At 43.8% G+C, this 22,451-nt stretch overlaps 1 protein-coding gene across 1 annotated transcript in view; it reads left to right on the top strand.

Moving 5' to 3' along the window:
• Positions 1 to 22,249, top strand: part of LOC134223025 (uncharacterized) — a 62,180-nt gene extending 39,931 nt beyond the window's left edge. The window contains exons 5-6 of the mRNA XM_062702163.1: positions 20,716 to 20,859; positions 21,869 to 22,249. Coding sequence (XP_062558147.1) covers positions 20,716 to 20,859; positions 21,869 to 22,249 — 525 coding nt within the window. The remainder of the gene's footprint in view (positions 1 to 20,715; positions 20,860 to 21,868) is intronic.
• Positions 22,250 to 22,451: the final 202 nt, after the last annotated feature.

The following is a 22,451-nucleotide window of genomic DNA, read 5'->3' as shown; positions in this document are numbered from 1 at the left end:
TTTTTACTGTGAGCAGTGAGAAATGATAAATGAGTAGTGAGACGTCTCACTTCTCACTTCTTGCTGTAAAAAATCAGAAGCACAAAGTAATGAGATGTCTCACTACTCACTTTTTACTGTTAGAAATAAGAAATAAAGGATGAGAATTGTGACGTCTCACTTCTTACTCCTTATTTTTCATTTCTCACTGTGAAAAGGGAAAAGTGCGAAGTGAGAAGTAAAACATCTCACTACTAACATTTCACAGTGAAAAGTGAAAAATGAGAAGTGAGAAGTGAGACGTCTAAATTCTCACTTCGCATTTCTCACTTCTCACTGTAAAAAGTGAGACGTCTCACTACACACTTTGCCCTACTCACTTTTTACAGTAAAAAGTGAGAAATGGAGAGTGAGAATTTAGACGTTTCACTTCTCACTGTGGGAAGATAGAAGTGGAGTGAGTAGTGAGACGTTTCACTTCTCACTTCGGTCAAATGACCTATTTAGCCAAATAATCTGTTTAGCTAAATAACCTATTCGGCCAAATGTCCTGTTCGGCCATATGACCTGTTCTGCCGGATGGGTTTCGGCCAAACGGCATGGTCAATATCTTGATAATCTGCGCGGCAAACCCAAAATTGCCTTCTGACACCCCCACTCGTAAAGATGTGCATTCAAAGAATAGGAATTGGACGGATTGGATAGGAATTGGTCGCAGCTAGACTGCCGCTAACCGCAAGTCGAGCACATCTATATATGGGGCTCCATATACAGATGTGCTCGACTTGCTGTTAGCGGCAGTAGAGTCGGCCGTCAATTTTGCGGAACTACCGAAGGACCACTCAGATACCACTCGTGGTCAATAGAAGGTCCTTACAATGATTTTACTTTCACATTGTTACAACAATCGGTTTGGAAAGAGTCGCATCTTTCTGGAATGAATTCTGGAACATCCGGAAAACCGCTCAGATACTATCCGTGGTCATCGGATGGTCTTGCAATGAATTTGCTCTAATATTGCTACATCAGTCCTCTTTAGTCTTGCCCAAGGTGGATACAAACAGGTGTAGCAGTATGCCAATTTCATGATTCAGCCATCTTCGATTTTTATATGGGGCAGCCACCGAGTTTGTGTATGTTTTGCACTGTAAATGAATTTTTCACCCCGCGCTAGTCTCTCCCTCTACAGTCGAAGTGAGTGAACCCTGGTCTTGCCTTGACCAAATCACCTAAGGCTCACCTAGCTAGTTTTTACTTTGATGACCCCTTCTACATCGTTGATTGGTCTAGTCGGCCATGAAGCATCGACGTTTAAGTGGGGCAGACAACACGGAGTGTACGACCATCGTAGATATAGGTAAGAATCCCTAACGTTCATTATGTCAAATATTCTCAGTACGCAAGTTTCAGTAACTCAAACGTTCAAATGATTAACAACGGCGTTGGTTTTCTTTAGAACTATGCTCAAATTTGGCTTGTAGAGTCTCTTCGTATCGAAGATTTTTGTAGCCAAATTTCAGAATGTTTGAACTTGAAAATTATCCCTGAAACTTTAAATTTTCCGATCCGGCGATTTATTCGCTTCAGCACTGGTCGAAATTTCCGAATTTATCTTCAGAGGTTTATTGAGAAAAATATAATCAGAGCTAATAACCGGTCATTGTATGGCTTATGAGTTACTGATTCACCAATCATGTGGAACTTTTTGTGTTCATACTATTGTGGATTAACATAATTAAACGATACAAGCATATACGTATACGTAACAATGTTTGTATTTTGTGTTTGACAATTTGTTTCAATCTTTAAGACACTGAATAATTAAAAAAAACTATTCCAAATGACCATGCATCCTATGGATAATTGAATTAGAACGTATCCATTTTTCGTTCGAAGTACAGTCTTCTCATGTTTGCCTCCCAAACAAACTTCCATCATTGGTTTTCCCAACAAATTTCATTGTCCCACCGTATGTGATTAGTTCCAAAACTGCATTCCACCTGATACGCGCACGTTGCCTAGTCCGATTATGCTTCCGTGGCTACGTGCAGCGGCTTGCATCATGGTTGAACTTCACTGGAATTCCAGTGCAGTGGAGCAAACATCCTCCTAGCCCCGAAGGGAGTAAACCGAACAACAAATATCCACCCAGCGCCAATAAAACTACTCTAATCGGCTTAAATCGAACGAGTGTACGGTATATAAACCGTGCTTAATCGACCTAAAAGTGCGATCGATACCTTCCAGCCTTCTATTGTCTTCTCTGCTGGGCGGAACACCTCCGTAGCACGGCCGAACTGACAACAACGGTTGGAGGTGGTAAATGTACCAGAGTCGCATTTCGCTGGCTGATGGACAGTTTCATTCAAGAATAATGACCACACACTGCTACTGGTCTTACGGTGAGCTGTGGAAGATTGCATTTTGCTGTGATATGTTCTCAATTTAGCAGCCCAGTCACAAGCAACGCTGACTGGAGTACAACAACCGAGCGAATGATGCTCGGATGCTTGGAACTGGTGCTGGATGCTGAAGTGTAGATGTCTGTTGCCTTCGACTGAGGGAACCATATGGACGGTATGCCGAGAGAAAGAAATTTTGATGATTTGAAAAAATAGCAGTTAAAGTTACATATATTCCCGTACATTAAAAAGTAACTAGGTACAATGTACCTAGATCTGTACATTAGATCTGTTCACATCTGTACATTAGATCTGTTCATTGTTCACCTTCGAACCGTGGACCTCTTGATCTGCAGGCCCTGACACTACCACATAGCCCTCTCTAGATCCATACCAGTGGATCGAGCATACTGAATGACATTGCTCATAAATCATGGCGAATTTGTTTCAGCATGGGGGGAATGGTCTTGCTTGACTACCCTATTCAAATGTTGAGTATTTCATGAAAACTGCATTATTACATCCCGAAGATTATTTTTCAGAATAAAGTGATGTATGGACGAAACTTCCGCAACACTCGAAGGAAATAAGCGAAATAATTAAATTGGGCACATATTGAATATTTATTCTACCTCCAGAAGCACCTAAAATTATTTTTCTGGTTTTTAGGCATTTTTTTCAGCAAAATCTACTAAAAAGTCATAGAATAAGCCCTCTAAACATCCTAGTATCAATGACAAAGTGGTAGATAATAGTCTAAAGAAGCTATTCACGACTAATGCTTCTAATATGTGAAGGTAAATTTATGCATTCAGACGACATTTCTTTGAAAAAGTCTAAAAAATCACAAGTCTCGTTTGATGCACCTCTTAATCTCCATGGATTTGGCTGAAAATTGGTCAGGAGACTCCATTTAAGATACTCATTGAAATAGAGGGGTGGCACTTTGAATCTGAAATACTTTTGAAAATGGTGAACAGATCTAAGGTACATATTTATTTTTAAAGGCTTATATACAGTTTTTCTTCTTGTTGGCATTACCCCTCATCACCCCCCCCCCCCCCCCCTGAGACATTGCCGTCTCGCAGTGTTTATTCGCAGTTCCACAGCACTTCCACAGTTATTAACAGCTAGGTTTCTAAGCCAAGTTACATATTTTTGCATTTCCATATGTCATGAGTCAAGCACGATAATACTTTTATGTCCAGGGAAGTAGAAAACACACCGGACCGGAAATCGGACTCAGACACCTTCAGCATGGTCTTGCTTTATAGCTGCGCATCTTGCCGGAAGGCGAACGAAGATCGTTTTTTTTTAAGGATATTAGAACTAGGGTTAAACACCCAATAGTGGAGGAACTAAGTACGATCCACCACTGTTAGCTCGCTTACACCACGTCTATAACTCTATACTTCAGTTCGCTCACCTTAAGTGCGCATTCGGAAGCTCATCAATTATGTTTTAAACGAAGAAATATCCAATCGCTCATTCTTACCAAAAATGATACCTCCAATTATTGGTGCAGTGTTCCAATAGTTGCGTTATTTTTAATTCTTGTTCCTATAGTTGCGAATCCCATTGTTTTCGTATAGGACTCGCAACTATAGGAACACTACCGCAACTATTGGTGCAAAGCAGAGAGAAAAATAAGGTATTTTAGTAAAACTTTACCGATTTTGATGCAATTCTCAACCTGTTTTCTTATATTTCGTGTAATGACAGATCAACAAATCGTTAGAATGTATGGTTGCACTATTACCCTACTACGTGCATTAATTAGAACTACTGTAGTAAGGTCACAATCAACAAAGAAAAATATTATGCTCCTAACCGTTTTAGGACGGATGGGTCATATATGCCCAGCGTTTTAGATTGGCTGTGTCAAATCACAGAAGAGAGATAGGTCACACCTTTCTTCAGCAAAACTGTTCACCAGGATGTTGGATTTGTAGGAAAAATATCGGAGGTCAAGTTTGACTATACCCTGAAGACCCAGATATCCGAAACCTTTGGAAGATGTCGTTTCTGAGAGCATACAAATGAGTCTAACATGTTTTAATCCTAAATCACACTCAGGCAATCTGAGCCATCCTGAATGTTATACCTGTGATTAATTTTCTGGAATACGAGATGCTCAAGGTAATCCAAAACGTTCTTGAGTTCAGCCCACGGTAACTACTGGACAAACCAAGGTTTTTGCAATGTCCTTATCGTCGGTATACACCCAATCTGGTTCAATAGGCATCATGCAAATCCAATTTTCTTGAATACGGGATTCTCAAGATACTCCAAAACGTTCTGGAACTCAGCCCACGGTACCTATGAGATCAATCAAGGCTTTTGCAATGTCCTTATCGTTGATATTAGCCCAATCCGTTGTAAAAAGCATGTGATTCTTATATATTATTATATGATTCTTAACTTATTCTTATTGCTCCAAAATGATCATGAGTCAAGATGCACAATGACAATGAGGTTTACGGACTTGAATGATCAGTAGGTAGTTCAAACGTTTCGAATTCCAGGACGTTTTGGAGAAACCTGTAGCTTGTGTGAATAATGATTGAGTCTTTTCAATAAATTGGACCTACTGGGATATCATATCATACACCATTCATAGGTTGGTTCACATGATCCGAGCTCCAAAAATGTTCTATAAAACAGTCGATCTTCTATGAGTCGCTAATGAAAGAACTATTGACTCAAGCATACATTGGTCCCGTAACACGGTAGATCACTTTGACGTAGTGTGTTGCGGTGTAAGATGTACCAAACAGAGCCCTAGCTAAATCCATGTTTCTAGCTAGGGCAATAAGTTGTGATAATTAGGCATTCATCGTATTTAGTCCTCGCTACCAACAGCAGTATCAGAAATAAAACATAATTAATGTTACCTTGCAGACAGTTGAAAGACTCGAATTCCTTTTGTTTGAGGCTAAACTGTATGCAGCGGAAACAGCTTTTCAAGCAATTAGTTAAAAAACCTCGGTACCCGGTCCTAGGCTGAACTAACTGCTGGAAAAATCGAGTTCGTACTGACTCTTCATGAGCTGGTGAAAAATGGTAGTGAGAGGAACACACGGAAATTCTTATTACTGAACAAATTCTCTTGCTTGAAATGGTCTTGTAGACAAAGCTAAATCCCGGGTTTTAAGAGTTTCACTGGTGATATTCTAGAAGCAAGACAAGGATGTGGCTAGGGCTCCGAAGCATAGCCAAAAACAGTATTACTGTTCTGTTTTCTCAAGAAAGGATTAATTTCCTATTGATAAGGGGCGCGCCTTCAATTGGATTGCTCTATATTATTATTTATTTATTCAGACTAAGGCCGAAGTGGCCTGTGCGGTATATAAGAGTCTTCTCCATTCGGCTCGGTCCATGGCTACACGTCGCCAACCACGCAGTCTACGGAGGGTCCGCAAGTCATCTTCCACCTGATCGATTCACCTTGCCCGCTGCGCACCTCGCCTTCTTGTGCCCGTCGGATCGTTGTCGAGAACCATTTTCACCGGGTTACTGTCCGACATTCTGGCTACGTGCCCGGCCCATCGCAGTCGTCCGATTTTCGCGGTGTGAACGATGGATGGTTCTCCCAACAGCTGATGCAATTCGTGGTTCATTCGCCTCCTCCACGTACCGTCCGCCATCTGCACCCCACCATAGATGGTACGCAGCACTTTCCTTTCGAAAACTCCAAGTGCGCGTTGGTCCTCCACGAGCATCGTCCAGGTCTCGTGTCCGTAGAGCGTTTTGTAGATTGTCAGTTTGGTACGGCGGCGAACTCTATTCGATCGGAGCGTCTTGCGGAGTCCAAAGTACGTACGATTTCCAGCCACTATGCGTCTCCGAATTTCTCTGCTGGTGTCATTTTCGGCAGTCACCAGTGAGCCCAAGTACACAAATTCTTCTACCACCTCGATTTCGTCACCACCGATGCAAACTCGCGGTGGGTGGCTCACATTGTCTTCTCTTGAACCTCTTCCTATCATGTACTTCGTCTTCGACGTGTTGATGACTAGTCCGATCCGCTTAGATTCCCTCTTTAGTCTGATGTAGGCTTCCTCCATCTTCTCAAAGCTACGTGCCATAATATCTATGTCGTCGGCGAAACCAAATAGCTGGACGGACTTATTGAAAATTGTACCAGTCGTGTTAATTCCTGCTCTTCGTATTACACCTTCCAAAGCGATGTTGAATAGCAAACACGAAAGACCATCACCTTGCCGTAACCCTCTGCGGGTTTCGAAGGGACTCGAGAATGCCCCTGAAACTCGAACTACGCACACCACCCGATCCATCGTCGCTTTGATCAACCGTGTCAGTTTATCCGGAAAACCGGGATTGCTCTATATGAAGGGTCTAAATCAGAGCTTAAAATATTCATATTCATGAAGCAACTTCGGTCCGAATTTTGACAAACATCGCATGAATATTCAAAACATAGAATGACATAGTCAGACGACTACTCCACGAACTCATTCATTCGACTGTCACTGAATGTGTTTACTATGTGCAGAAAAAAAACATAATTAGCATTGTTTATGTTGATGTTTACCACTGAAAGTGCCTCGCGAATGAAAATCGGATTCAGTCCTGTGTGATAAATCACTTTACTTATTTGAAACGTGTTCAGATTTCAGATAATTTATCAATTTGTAAAATGTGCATAAATATTCAATGACTAATATTCAACTGAATATTGACTGTCCAGAGCCGACTATGAATGTGTCGGAAGTAAACTGACAAATGAAGAAAATGGTCTTCACTAAAAATTTCGATTATTTTACACTTGGGTCTAAATAGCGGGACCTTGTTATGGTGGTCTTGAGAAAACAAAACAACAACTGTATCGAAACCGATACTGCATTGCTTCTCAATAGCATTGGAGTAATTCGACATGCACTTAAACACTAAGGATACGGGTAACGCTACAATAGATCTAATAATTGGTCGCGGTGGCACACCCGAACAAGAAAAAAAAAAGCATACATTGAGATGTGGAATGGAAGTTCCTTGGAAATTGTCTCGAAAGAACCATCAGAGTACACTAAAATAGGTTACGTTAATTCAAAACTCGATAATTTCATGTCTTAAGGGGTGATTCAAATATAGGCTCGGAAGCCTCCTCTTGAAAGGATGCTTTAGAGTCTCTGGAAAGAAGTCTTCCGAGCCTCTTGAGAGGAGGCTTGAGCCTCTTGAAAGGAGGCTTCCTGAGCCTCTTGAAAGTAGGCTGCCAAGCTTCTTGAAAGGAGACTTCAGAGCCTATTGCAAGAAGGCTTCCAAGCCTCTTGTAAGGAAGCTTCCATGCATCTTGGAAGGAGACTGTGAGCCTCTTGAAAGGAGACTTCCAGGCCTCTTGAAAGGAGTTTTCCGAGGCCTCTTGAAAGGAGACTTCCAGAGCCTCTTGAAAGGAGACACTGAGCCTCTTGAAGGAGACTTCTGAGCCTCTTGAAAGGAGGCTTCCGAGCCTCTTGAAAGGAGGCTTCCAGGCCTCTTGAAGGAGGCTTCCAGGCCTCTTGAAAGGAGGCTTCTGAGCCTCTTGAAAGGAGGCTTTGAGCCTCTTGAAAGGAGGCTTCCAGGCCTCTTGAAAGGAGGCTTCTGAGCCTCTTGAAAGGAGGCCTGAGGCCTCTTGAAAGGAGGCTTCTGAGCCTCTTGAAGGAGGCTTCTGAGGCCTCTTGAAGGAGGCTTCTGAGGCCTCTTGAAAGGAGGCTTCTGAGCCTCTTGAAGGAGGCTTCAGGCCTCTTGAAGGAGGCTTCCAGGCCTCTTGAAAGGAGGCTTGAGCCTCTTGAAAGGAGGCTTGAGCCTCTTGAAAGGAGGCTTCCAGGCCTCTTGAAAGGAGGCCTGAGCCTCTTGAAGGAGGCTTCTGGGCCTCTTGAAAGGAGGCTTCCAGCCTCTTGAAGGAGGCTTCCAGGCCTCTTGAAAGGAGGCTTCTGGGCCTCTTGAAAGGAGGCCTGAGCCTCTTGAAAGGAGGCTTCTGAGGCCTCTTGAAAGGAGGCTTCTGAGCCTCTTGAAAGGAGGCTGGGCCTCTTGAAAGGAGGCTTCTGAGCCTCTTGAAAGGAGGCTTCCAGGCCTCTTGAAGGAGGCTTCTGAGCCTCTTGAAAGGAGGCTCTGAGCCTCTTGAAAGGAGGCTTCTGAGCCTCTTGAAAGGAGGCTCTGAGCCTCTTGAAGGAGGCTTCCAGGCCTCTTGAAGGAGGCTCTGAGCCTCTTGAAAGGAGGCTTCCGAGCCTCTTGAAAGGAGGCTTCTGGGCCTCTTGAAAGGAGGCTTCTGAGCCTCTTGAAGGAGGCTTCTGAGGCCTCTTGAAAGGAGGCCTGAGCCTCTTGAAAGGAGGCTTCTGAGCCTCTTGAAGGAGGCTTCTGAGCCTCTTGAAGGAGGCTGAGCCTCTTGAAAGGAGGCTTTGAGGCCTCTTGAAGGAGGCTTCTGAGCCTCTTGAAGGAGGCTTCCAGGCCTCTTGAAAGGAGGCTTGAGCCTCTTGAAAGGAGGCTTGAGCCTCTTGAAAGGAGGCTTCTGAGCTGAGCCTCTTGAAGGAGGCTCTGAGCCTCTTGAAGGGAGGCTTCTGAGCCTCTTGAAAGGAGGCTGAGCCTCTTGAAAGGAGGCTTCCAGGCCTCTTGAAAGGAGGCTTCCAAGCCTCTTGAAGGAGGCTTCGAGGCCTCTTGAAAGGAGGCTCTGAGCCTCTTGAAAGGAGGCTTCCGGGCCTCTTGAAAGGAGGCTTCCAGGCCTCTTGAAAGGAGGCTTCTGAGCCTCTTGAAAGGAGGCTGGAGCCTCTTGAAAGGAGGCTTCTGAGCCTCTTGAAAGGAGGCTTCTGAGCCTCTTGAAAGGAGGCTTCCGGGCCTCTGAAAGGAGGCTTGCAGGCCTCTTGGAAGGAGGCTTCCAGGCCTCTTGAAAGGGAGGCTTCTGGGCCTCTTGAAAGGAGGCTGAGCCTCTTGAAGGGAGGCTTCCGGGCCTCTTGAAAGGAGGCTTCCAGGCCTCTTGAAAGCAGGCTTCTGAGCCTCTTGAAAGGAGGCTTCCAGGCCTCTTGAAAGGAGGCTGAGCCTCTTGAAAGGAGGCTTCTGAGCCTCTTGAAGGAGGCTTCTGAGCCTCTTGAAAGGAGGCTGAGGCCTCTTGAAAGGAGGCTTCCGGGCCTCTTGAAAGGAGGCTTCTGAGCCTCTTGAAAGGAGGCTGAGCCTCTTGAAAGGAGGCTTCCGGGCCTCTTGAAGGAGGCTTGAGCCTCTTGAAAGGAGGCTTCCGGGCCTCTTGAAAGGAGGCTTCTGAGCCTCTTGAAGGAGGCTTCCAGGCCTCTTGAAAGGAGGCTTCCAGGCCTCTTGAAAGGAGGCTTCTGAGCCTCTTGAAAGGAGGCTTCCAGGCCTCTTGAAAGGAGGCTTCCGAGCCTCTTGAAAGGAGGCTGGAGCCTCTTGAAAGGAGGCTTCCGGGCCTCTTGAAAGGAGGCTTCCTGAGCCTCTTGAAAGGAGGCTTCCGAGCCTCTTGAAAGGAGGCTCTGAGCCTCTTGAAAGGAGGCTTCTGAGCCTCTTGAAAGGAGGCTCGGGCCTCTTGAAAGGAGGCTTCCGGGCCTCTTGAAAGGAGGCTTCTGAGCCTCTTGAAGGAGGCTTCCTGAGCCTCTTGAAAGGAGGCTGGGCCTCTTGAAAGGAGGCTTCTGAGGCCTCTTGAAAGGAGGCTTCCGAGCCTCTTGAAAGGAGGCTGAGGCCTCTTGAAAGGAGGCTTGAGCCTCTTGAAGGAGGCTGAGCCTCTTGAAAGGAGGCTTCCGAGCCTCTTGAAAGGAGGCTTCTGAGCCTCTTGAAGGAGGCTTCCTGAGCCTCTTGAAAGGAGGCTTCCAGGCCTCTTGAAGGAGGCTTGAGCCTCTTGAAAGGAGGCTTCTGAGGCCTCTTGAAGGAGGCTTCCAGGCCTCTTGAAGGGAGGCTTCCAGGCCTCTTGAAAGGAGGCTTCCAGGCCTCTTGAAAGGAGGCTTCCAGGCCTCTTGAAAGGAGGCTTCTGAGCCTCTTGAAAGGAGGCTGAGGCCTCTTGAAAGGAGGCTTCTGAGCCTCTTGAAAGGAGGCTTCCAGGCCTCTTGAAAGGAGGCTTCCGGGCCTCTTGAAAGGAGGCTGAGCCTCTTGAAAGGAGGCTTCTGAGCCTCTTGAAAGGAGGCTTGAGCCTCTTGAAAGGAGGCTTGAGGCCTCTTGAAAGGAGGCTTGGGCCTCTTGAAGGAGGCTTCCAGGCCTCTTGAAGGAGGCTTCCAGGCCTCTTGAAAGGAGGCTTCTGAGCCTCTTGAAAGGAGGCTTCCAGGCCTCTTGAAAGGAGGCTTGAGGCCTCTTGAAAGGAGGCTGGGGCCTCTTGAAGGAGGCTTCTGAGCCTCTTGAAAGGAGGCTTCCAGGCCTCTTGAAAGGAGGCTCTGGGCCTCTTGAAAGGAGGCTTCCAGGCCTCTTGAAAGGAGGCTTCTGAGCCTCTTGAAAGGAGGCCTGAGCCTCTTGAAAGGAGGCTTCCAGGCCTCTTGAAAGGAGGCTTCCAGGCCTCTTGAAGGAGGCTTCTGAGGCCTCTTGAAAGGAGGCTTGAGCCTCTTGAAAGGAGGGCTTCTGAGGCCTCTTGAAAGGAGGCTTGAGCCTCTTGAAAGGAGGCTTCCAGGCCTCTTGAAAGGAGGCTTCCAGGCCTCTTGAAAGGAGGCTCTGAGCCTCTTGAAAGGAGGCTTCTGAGCCTCTTGAAAGGAGGCCTGAGCCTCTTGAAGGAGGCTTCCAGGCCTCTTGAAGGAGGCTTCCAGGCCTCTTGTTGAAAGGAGGCTTCCAGGCCTCTTGTTGAAAGGAGGCTGAGGCCTCTTGTTGAAAGGAGGCTTCCAGGCCTCTTGTTGAAAGGAGGCTGAGCCTCTTGTTGAAAGGAGGCTTCAGGCCTCTTGAAAGGAGGCTTCCAGGCCTCTTGTTGAAAGGAGGCTGAGCCTCTTGTTGAAAGGAGGCTTCCAGGCCTCTTGTTGAAAGGAGGCTTCCAGGCCTCTTGTTGAAAGGAGGCTGAGGCCTCTTGTTGAAAGGAGGCTTGAGGCCTCTTGTTGCAAGGAGGCTTCCGAGCCTCTTGTTGAAAGGAGGCTTCCGAGCCTCTTGTTGAAAGGAGGCTTCCGAGCCTCTTGTTGAAAGGAGGCTTCCGAGCCTCTTGTTGAAAGGAGGCTTCCGAGCCTCTTGTTGAAAGGAGGCTTCCGAGCCTCTTGTTGAAAGGAGGCTTCCGAGCCTCTTGTTGAAAGGAGGCTTCCGAGCCTCTTGTTGAAAGGAGGCTTCCGAGCCTCTTGTTGAAAGGAGGCTTCCGAGCCTCTTGTTGAAAGGAGGCTTGGAGCCTCTTGTTGAAAGGAGGCTTCCGAGCCTCTTGTTGAAAGGAGGCTTCCGAGCCTCTTGTTGAAAGGAGGCTTCCGAGCCTCTTGTTGAAAGGAGGCTTCCGAGCCTCTTGTTGAAAGGAGGCTTCCAGGCCTCTTGTTGAAAGGAGGCTTCCAGGCCTCTTGTTGAAAGGAGGCTTCCAGGCCTCTTGTTGAAAGGAGGCTTCCAGGCCTCTTGTTGAAAGGAGGCTCTGAGCCTCTTGAAAGGAGGCTTCTGAGCCTCTTGAAAGGAGGCTTCCAGGCCTCTTGTTGAAAGGAGGCTTCCAGGCCTCTTGTTGAAAGGAGGCTGAGTCTCTTGTTGAAAGGAGGCTTCCAGGCCTCTTGTTGAAAGGAGGCTTCCGAGCCTCTTGAAAGGAGGCTTCCTATCCTCTTGAAAGGAGGCTTCCGAGCCTTATGAAAGACCTTAGGAGCCATTTTATGGAAGGCTTCCGAGCCACTTAAAAGGAGTCTTCCGAATTCCAAGCATCTTGATGCGAGGTTTTCGAGCTTTGGAAAGGAGGCATCCAAGCTTCTGGAAAGGATTCTTCCGTGCCTATTGAATGGCAGCTTTTGAGCCCCCGAAAGGAGGCTTGGGAGTTTCTTGAATAAACACTTTTAAGCCTTCCGTGCCTCTTGAACGGCGGCTTTTTATCCACTTAAAGGAGGCATAGGAGTATTCTGAATGGACGCTTCACAGCCTCTTGAAGGAAAAAATCCGAGCCTCCTAAAGGGAGGCTTCAAGCCTTTTGAAAGGAGGCTTCCGAGACTCTTGAAAGAAGCCTTCCGAGCCTTTTTAAAAGAGTCTTCCGAGCCTTTTAAAAGAAGGCTTCCAAGCCTGTTGAAAGGAGGCTTCCAAGCCTGTGGAAAGGAGGCTTTCGAGTCTCTTGAATGGAGGCTTCTTGGAAGAAGCCTTACGAGCTTTAGAACATTCCGAGCCTTTTTGGTTGAAAGGATGCGTCCAAACCACTTTAAGGTTTCTGAGCCTCTTGAAAGAAGGCTGTCAAGACTTTTAAAATGAGGCTTATGAGTATATTGATAGGACGATTGAAAAAAAAATGTACCCCAGGTTGAGAACCGCTGGTTTAATTAATCGGTTCGCGAAGAGTGTTTCGTCGATAAGGGGTCGTACACTAATTACGTAAGCACTTAGGGGGGGGAGGGGGGGTCTACAATTTTCTTACGTTCCATATAAATAAAAAATGATTTGTATGGAAAAAATCTTACATGGGGGGAGGGGGGCTTGAAAAACCCAGAAAAAATGCTTACGTAATTAGTGTACGGCCCTAACCTCATTGTAGGGTTGGGTTGATAACTCAACAGCCGGTGAAAAACTCAAAGGTGCAGCCCAATCGGGTTGTACGCAAAGGTGACGTTGAACTACGTGGCAGTACTGCTAGTTTTCGTGATTGTCTGCTAAGATTGAGTGAGCATTACAAACCATGGTGATGTATATAATTTTTAAAACAAAATTTGAAAAGAATGATGAAAATAAAATTTTCAAATAATGAAGGATGAACAACATTCTCAAGCGAACACATATCCAAATAATCAATTGATAAAAACTCGCTAGAGAGTGAAAATCGTACGATAATTGTTTCTCGGTTCGAAGCATTGGTAAATGCTACTTTTGAACTTATTTTTCTTATTCTAATTGAAAAGCAGGCCAAGTTCCAGTTGGAATGTAGTGCTATGGAAGAAGAAGCTTGCGATGCACTTGCGAGTTTGACTGATTCACCAAAACCGATTGCAAAACTGTTAGCAAGTATTCAGTAGTAAATAATCATACATAAATATTGTAACACACTGGAGTCCAGCTTTTACGTGGAGGATATGGGCCGCGTAACTTGAAACAACGTAAAAACTACATAAATTCCAAAATATGTCTAAATAAATCGCGGTCATCCAGAAATTTTAATGAAAAAAAATGCATAAAAGCGATTCGTGTAAAAATAAAACGCGTAAAAACCGACTTCAGTGTACATCGGATATGAAGCGTTGACTCCTCCTTGATCGAATGGTCCAAGAAAATTGAAAATCCATCGAGAAACGGCTGAGATATTAACGGTCAAAGTCTATCATATTTTCGTGACGATTTTAAATTTTTTGCAATCGTGAAGTGTACCCTAATATAGAAAAAGACAGACGTAGTTCTACGTCAAAAACTATCGTTTCGAGGAGTATCGGTCGGGACAGTGACTTGAGGACGTGTTAGAGAATATTTGGTGAACAGTCCAAGATTGCCTTGTGGCGATTAGTTATCCAGTGGTTTAATATCCCCATGAGCTATTCACCCACGTGCAAGACAGGAACACCGTCTTCGACCAGAGGTCGTACAGACCGAACATTCAACACCTAGACAACGGGCAGGACACATAAAATCTAGTGGACCGGTGGAGAATTTTTAGATCATGAAAAGTTTCCTTCTTACCGGAGCGGGATTTGAGCCCACGCTCCATAGCACATGCGTCTAGACAATTGACGTCGCTAACCGCACGGCCACGAATCCCACCGAGTGCCGAGGTCGCCAATGTTCCATTGTTTGCTGCACACAATAGAGTGAACTAAACGTTTCCAAAAAACATGAGCCAAGGTGCCTACGATAGAGATTCTTGTGGCACAGAGAATAGGATCACATTGCGAAACAGTGCAAGAAGGATGGACGAACTAAAAGCAAGAAATGCGGCATTGGATGCTGAGTTAGAGAAACTACAAAAGGGTCAAGCTGCTGTAGCTAGTAGTTCGAAGGCAGTGGTACAGCCCGGTGTAGTGGTAGATGTGACAGTACCCAGCCGCTACGAAATGGAGAATCTCATTTCCGATTTCAATCCAGATTAGTCAACTTGCGAGCCGGCAGAATTCTGGATGGATAATCTGGAAGCAGCGTTGGCAACTTATGACTGGTCAGAACTCAAGAAATTTCTTTGCGTAAAAGTGCACATGAAAGGAGCAGCAAGGCTTTGATGGAATGGGGCGCAGACGTTAGTTAAAACGTGGCCGGCGTTTAAGACAACGTTTCTTGAAGCTTTTCCGGAGTCTTTGGATTCAATAGCTATTCATGAGAAACTTATGAAGCGTAAGAAAAAGTCGGCTGAAACCATTGAAACCTACTTCCAAGTTGCACTAGGAAGGAAAGGAGGATTCGACGATCGGACTATTATCAAATATGTCATAGCAGGAGTAGCAGAAGTACATCGGTCGAAAGGTGTGACAATATCAATGTCTCGAACACTATCGGAACTCCTCGAGCAGCTGAAGTGGTTAGATGGATTGGGCAACATGAGGTCATCAGATGTGACGAGAGCTGTCAAGCGGGACAAGACCTGCTATCGGTGTTTCAGAGCTGATCACATTGCGGAGAATTGTTTGGAGAAACCAAAACCAAGAAAATGTTTTCGGTGTGGGTCAGAAATACACCTGGCTAAATATCGTCACGTGAACCGAAATGGTGAGCCATCCAGGCCTTTCGAGAGCAATTGAGGTGGACGACGAGTTTGAAAATGAGTGAGAGTTCGATGGCGCAGAAATTTGGTGATCGTCAAGCGGCGGATGTTTTGTTGAAAGGGTTCGGAGGTCGACGCCTGCGAGTAACGGAGAAAGTAGTAGCGGTTTTAAAAGTGGATGAAATCGAAGAAAAAGTGGCTTTGTTGGTTGTACCCAACTTTACTCAAGATTTGCCGGTGATAATGGGCAAGGATCTCCTGAAAAGAGGAAGTGTTTTTATGACGAAGAAGGATGGAAAAGTGTGGCTGAAGAGAGGAGAGAGTGAGAATAACTAAAGGGAACACGCTTAAAGTCAAGTACACATCGCATGAATAGCTTTCACACATCACGGCGACGCCTTGGCCAACTCTCACTATGAGTGAAAATTTTGTGTGAAACATAAGCAGTCGCTGTGTACTGTCTCACATGTGCATGATATGTGTAAGTGAGTTTGCCTCGAACTGTCAAAGTCCCTTCGGGTCGCTATGATGGCGAATGTATGCAGAATGTGCTGCAAGAAATCGTACTTTTCGGAGGTTTTCCTTTTGTTTTGATGGCGAAACAAAAAAGTGCGAATACAATCATCGCACTTTGTTTTGTTGATCGAAACGATTGGAGAAGCCTCCGAATAAGTATGGAAAAGTTGGCTTACTTTAACATTAACAACTGAGGTTAGGTTCGATTTCGACTGCTCTCTCGCTGTGTAAAATGAACTCACCGAAAATCACACGCTTAAAGTCATTCACACAATTTTGTGTTTCGTTCACACAAAACAGGCCTAACCTGGAACAACACATATTATGAGTATCTGCCATGTTACTCATTTTAGAGTAATTGACGGTTAACGATTTCCGATGAGTTCATTTCACACAGTGAGAGAGCGGTCGGAAAACGGACCTAACCTCAATTATATTTTTTCATGTGAATTGAAAATTATCGCAACATTTTTATACTATTTCAGAGGAGTCCCCATTTGTTCCGATATGACCAAACTAAAGTGCGATGTTTATAGTCGCACATTTTAGTTGTATCGTATCGAAACAAAACGAAAATCCACAGAAAAAGTCATTTTCCTTGCGATGCATGCCGGACGCAACCGTCATCATGGCGATCAAAATGGACTTGACAGTTCGAAGCAAAGTTTCTTACACATATTAAAAGAATAAAAGACATTACACAGCGACTGTGCATGTCTTACACATAATTTTCACACAGATTGTCATTCTCTCGTGTCATCGTCGTCATGTGTGAAAATTATTCATGCGATGTGTAATTTACTTTAAGCGTGCATCGGCCATCGGTTACACAAAAATGAGTAACATCGTAATTACTCATAATATGAGTTGTTCCAGGAGAGGCCCGTTTTGTGTGAACGGAACACAAAAATATGTAAGTCATTTTAAGCGTGAAGTTTCGGATAAGAGAACGGTTGTGCGAGAAGTGTGTTCAATCGAGCTTACAAGCCGGTGAAAGAAAGAGACAGATATCAATACTAGAATAACTAGGTTATAGGGTTGCTAATCAATACCAATGGAGTATCCGGTGGAGTGGTGTTCATTACAATTGGTTTATACAGCGGCTACTATCAACTACCGGTGGCAGAAAGCAGCAAACAGTTAACGGCATTCTCAACAATGTACAGCCACTACCAATTTGTTAGAATGCCTTTTGGCCCGGTGCATGGGTTCACTGTAAACCTGAAGAAAAGTCAATTTTTCAAGCACTCGGAAGAGTTTCTTGGTTTCGAAGTGTCGAAGGAAGGAATGAAACCCGGTCAACGAAAAATATAGGCGGTGAAGATGTTTCCTGTACTCAAAATCCGGCTGGAAGTGCAATTCCTGGGTTTGTCAGGATATTCTAAAAGATTTGTGGAGAACTATGGATTGCGAGCGAGTGCAATGGTGAAACTTTTGAAGCAGGATCAAGAGTTTGTGTGGAATGCAGAGCAAGTGGAATTGTTTGAAGATTTGAAATCAGCATTAAACGCAAAACAAAATTGTTTCGCAACCGGTTCTAGCACTGTACGATGGTTCCAGGGACGTAGAACTGCATACTGATGCATCAGCGGTTGGATTAGGATGTATTTTGCTGCAGTTAGATGTCGAAGGCTGGAAACCAGTCAGCTTTTTCAGCAGGAAAACGAGTGATCAGGAACAAACGTATTTCAGCTACGAGCTAGAGGTAGGGTTTCTTACCCCATTCCCGGACCAACATGCGTACGACTGCATTATTTAATTGATATTTATGACAGGAAGCAACTTTTTCTGAATTTTGTGGGCTATATAATACTGCATTTGGGTTCTCTTCTACTTGAAAAATAGCTATTCGTGCTAAATATCGTTCAAATAGCTTTTATTTGATTAAAATTAACGAGGTGCAGCACTCATTTCAGTCATAGCGATTGTCATTCCGGCATACATAAAAACTAGTTCCCGGCCTAAGCAAAACTTCACTCAATCTCTCAACATTTACTCTCATTCTCTCTCTGAACGGTAGAAAATGCGACGTAAACAAAAATATGCACGTTCCACGACAACAAGATGCCAGATGGTATTTTTTTTTTGTGTCTTTATTAAGGAGACTTTCAGCCCGAGGCTGGCTCGTCTCCGCGCCAGATGGTATTATTCATAATCATTTTTATTTGGTTGTGAAGATATGTTTACTCATCCAAATTTCTTCCAATTACTTAAAAACAATATTTTTCCACCTTTTGAAATCGAGAGAATTATAAATAACATGATAGCTTCAACGTATTAGACAATTTTCCTATTAACCTTCTGTCTGTGTTCAAAAAAACTTACGTTGTCTGTGCTCTGGGGTCAAATTGACCCCAAATTGAAACTGCTCTAACTTTTTGAATGTTTGGCCAATTTTGGATTTTTGGGGCTGTTTTGAAAGATAATTTAATCATCTTTCAGGTCGTTACCAAAGATTGACTATAGGTGGGCGGGTACATCGCGGGGAGGGGTTTTAGTGAACAAGGGTACAAAAACAGTGATTTTTCATGATTATTTTACTTATATCCGAAAATCCTACCCATTTTGAACTGCACCTTTTTTAAAAAGGTTATGCAGGAAGGCATGTGCTTAGGAATGAGGCGTTGATAAGTTTAGAACTCGGCTGCCAGGTGGTGGTATATTTGAATTCGTTATTTTGGACTACTTAAGATATGCCGATATATAGAATTCTCCTCAGTGTAAATATGCTTATCGCACAAATTTAAAAATTGGAAGAAGTGCTTATTATATTGAGCACCGCTTTGTAGTGCTAGACATCCTGAACAATGTTGCCGAATACAACTTGGGTGCAGGTATGAGGGATCTCAAGCTAAATCAATATTTCATATATGCAAGAATATTGCAAGTACGCTAGCGCCGCCTATTTGTAAATTTCCTAATTATTTATTCCGTCACATGACAGTCCATTCCCACCAGATGAACTTTGTTAAATATGTCATCTTTACAAATTTCAAATTTGTTTGATAAGAATATTTACAATGAGGAAAATTACATATATCGGAATTACTGGAGTAGTCTAAATTAATGAATTCAAATATACCGCCACCCAGCGACCAAGCTCTAAATTAATCAATGCCTCATGTCAAAGCACACGCCTTCCTGCATAACCTTTTTGAAAAGGTACAGTTCAAAATGGGTAGGATTTTCAGATATAAGTAAAATAAGCATGAAAAATCACTGTCTTTGTACCCTTTTTTACGAAAACCCCTCCCCGCGATGTACCCGCCTACCTATAGTCAATCTTTGGTAACGACCTGAAAGATGATTAAATTATCTTTTGAAACAGCCCCAAAAATCCAAAATTGGCGAAACATTAGAAAAGTTATAGCAATTTCAATTTGGGGTCAATTTGACCCCAGAGCACAGACAACGTAAGTTTTTTGAAAAAAGTACACTGTAGCGCATATTTTCAAGATTTTTCAAGCGAATTTGCACCTAGGAGACAGATCTCGGCGAGTTTTACCAAACTACCAAAAATTAGGAGAATCGGTTGAAAACTAAAAAATGGCAGCCACTCAAAGTGGCCTGGGGTCATATTGACCCCAGAGCACAGACAAAAGGTTAACGATGAAGGATCATTTTCATAATCCTGGCCTTTTGGCAGCACTGTGCGGCTAGAAGTTCTTGGGCCGAGGTGAATTTTTGTTCGGTTTGAGAATACATTTTAAAATGTATTCTAATATGTTTAAATAAGTTCTAGTGAAACGAACAAATAGGAATAATTGAAGTGCTTGTGTTTTGAATGATGGTGTGGTGATTAACAGCTTCAAGCAATGGTTGTATCGAGCACTGTGTCGATCTTCAGGTAAGTGATTATTCGATGATACCGTTTTGTAAAAGTGGAAAGATTCACTCCGGCTCAGTGATCTGGCATCGGAGAGCGAATTTTGAAATCTACATTTTGTTTTCTACAATTGGATCAATTAGGAATAAAATAAGTGATTGAAAAATATTGAGTATTGTGAAAAATAAATGGGAGACTTTTAAATATTATCAATCATCCAAACAGTATTAATCATTAGTTTTCTATACAGTGAGCCGGGAACCAGGTCCATAGGCCCAAGTAGTGATTTACCCTATTAGCTTTCGTCTCCAGCGTAGAGACGTTTAAAGTGATAACTGACTGCAGTGCCGTAACGCAGACATTGGCAAAAAAGATATTTGTCGACGTGTTGCCAGATGGATTTTGAAATAGCAAGAGTTCAATCTCAAAATAGAGCATCGAGCAGGAACCAAAATGCGGCATGTCGACTCACTTAGCTGAAATCCCACGGCGAACCAGAGGAACAAGTGCCCGTAATTTTCCATATTATGCAACTCGAGATCGATGAAGGTGATTTCCTTGTCACTATGCAGCGTCAAGACCCGAAGTTGAGGGAGATTGTGGATTCGTTGAACAGGCCAATTCAGAATGACACCGACCAGAAAATGCGACACGATTATAAGGCATTTTATGAGACGTTTCGCGGTGGCCCGTTTATTTACTTCTAATGTTTTGTTTTCGTATGATGCTGCGTAAACATTCCGTTAGGTCCGAACACAAAATAATGTTTGTAACGTTTTACTTTTCATTCGTATTTTCTTCAGCATTTCATGCTTAGAATGCAATGGTATGAATTATCTAAAGATACATTTTAAGAATCATATGAAAAACTATGTTCTAAAACCCTGGTTAACCAAAACGTAAAACAGGCAGAATTGATGATGGGACCTATCGGAATGTTCGGTGCGAAATTACCAAACAAACGGGCTCCCACTAATTGTCCAAGTAGATAAACACGAGAAAAACAGCTGTTTCGATCTGTCTCATAAAATGCCTTTCGTAACCGATTGAAGCGACGAGTTGGGGGTGAGCTGATGTGAGTGGCACCCGAGCGAGTGCGATGGAGAATACTCAAAGCTTATCACGACGACATGGGACATATGCCGGAAGATAAAGTATTGGAAAACCTGCGGTAGAAGTTTTGGTTTAAGAGAGTGCGGCATTATGTAAAAAAATTTATTAAGGTTTTTCCGAAATGTGCATACTATATGGCAAAGGGAGGGCAGTTGGAAGGCAAGTTGAATCCGGTTCCAAAGAGTCCTGTTCCGTTCCAGACCCTACATTTGGATCATGTAGGTCCGTTTCCGTCATTCACCAACGGAAATGTACACGCAGAAGCGCCGTCACGTTCTGAGGCGTGGGTAGGACAGACTGGACATATCTATTGAATACTTTTAGAGACTTTCCGGAGATCCCCAGGAAACATTTCTAGAGATTTTTTCGGACATCCTCAGATAAGTTATAAATTCCCTGTTAAGACAGTCTTTAAATTTTATAAAATATTTTATGGTCTCAGTTAGTGATAATTAACTTCTAAGAACTCGAACCCTTCTTTGCTCCTTTTTTTAACTTTTGGAGACGAGCTCGGCAGTCTATTGACTAATGTTTCTGCCTTATAGACAGGTGGTTTGGCGAAGACTAAACAACTACATCACATAATGTGAAATAGACTACATATTTTTTTAAGTGAATCCTCGATCCATATTTTTGGTCATCTACCTTATCAAGATAACTAAATTTCCTTTCCGTTCTAATGTTCGGATTCTGAGGTTTTCTCGGTCTCTAGTAGCAGCAATAACCACACTAACATTTCTCTCCTTTCCCAACTGGGTGGACCCGTATGTAGTGAATACCAACCTTTATTAACTTGGATTGTAGCACAATTTACACAAGTTATGACCAGTCACCAGATTTCTCCTTCACAATCCCGGAAACTTCCACGACTGTCAATTTTACCACTGATTAACTGTGAAACGTTCAATGATATTTTTAGATCTAGAAATTAAAACAGTATAGATAGTATAAGATCTTTTAGTCATCCATATGGTATTTTCTTACCATAATCATGGGTAGGACAATGCTTTGACTGTCCTACCAGGTTTTTCATGCGTAGGAAATGTCCTACTTGTCCCACCCACTCCCGGCGCCACTGTGTACACGTGTTGGTAATAATAGACGGATTCTCAAAGTTTGTTTTTCTACAAGCAGTGTGAACAACACGCTCCGATCATGTGGCGAAGATAATGCGTGACGTAATGGCGATGTTTGGAACTCCTCAAAGGATCATTACCGACCGGGGTACAGCATTTACGGCTAGGAATTTTCGGAAATTTTGTGAGGACTACCAAATTCTTCATATTTTGGTGGCAGTCGGGTCACCGAGGGCGAACGGCCAAGTGGAACGAGCAAATCGCAGTTCGTACAATGCTACAAGATAATCATCGTAAGTGGGATATGAACTTGCCTGTAGTACAATGGGCCATAAACAGTACGCCTAATACCACTACTGGAGTATCTCCAAGCCAGCTGGTTCTAACTAACAAACCGAGAGATTTTGTCCGCAACGAAATAGTACTACCGATTTATGGTGAATCAGATAACCGTGTGGAGAATATCGACGAACTGAAACTACGAGCAAACGACAACATCAGGACCAAGGAGAAGCAACAGAAGGGTTATTACGATGCAAGAAGGCGAGAAGCGAAGAAGTATATGTTGGGCGACATGGTCTTAGCTGAAAAGGCGAATTGATAGCTATTGGCGGCAGCCGAAAATTGGGGCCGAAATTCGACGGACCATACATGGTAGCTGAAGTATTTGGCCATGATCGTTATCGAATCCAGGATGCTCCAGGGGCACAGCGGAAAACAACGGATGATTGTGAAGTGAAATGGATTAATTCTATGCTTCATTATTGAAATATTTGTGATTTTTTCACTTACCCCACTGTACC

The sequence above is a fragment of the Armigeres subalbatus genome, chromosome 3 (genome assembly GCF_024139115.2).
Source record: "Armigeres subalbatus isolate Guangzhou_Male chromosome 3, GZ_Asu_2, whole genome shotgun sequence".
NCBI lineage: Eukaryota > Metazoa > Arthropoda > Insecta > Diptera > Culicidae > Armigeres > Armigeres subalbatus.
This window is presented reverse-complemented; position numbering and strand designations above follow the sequence as displayed.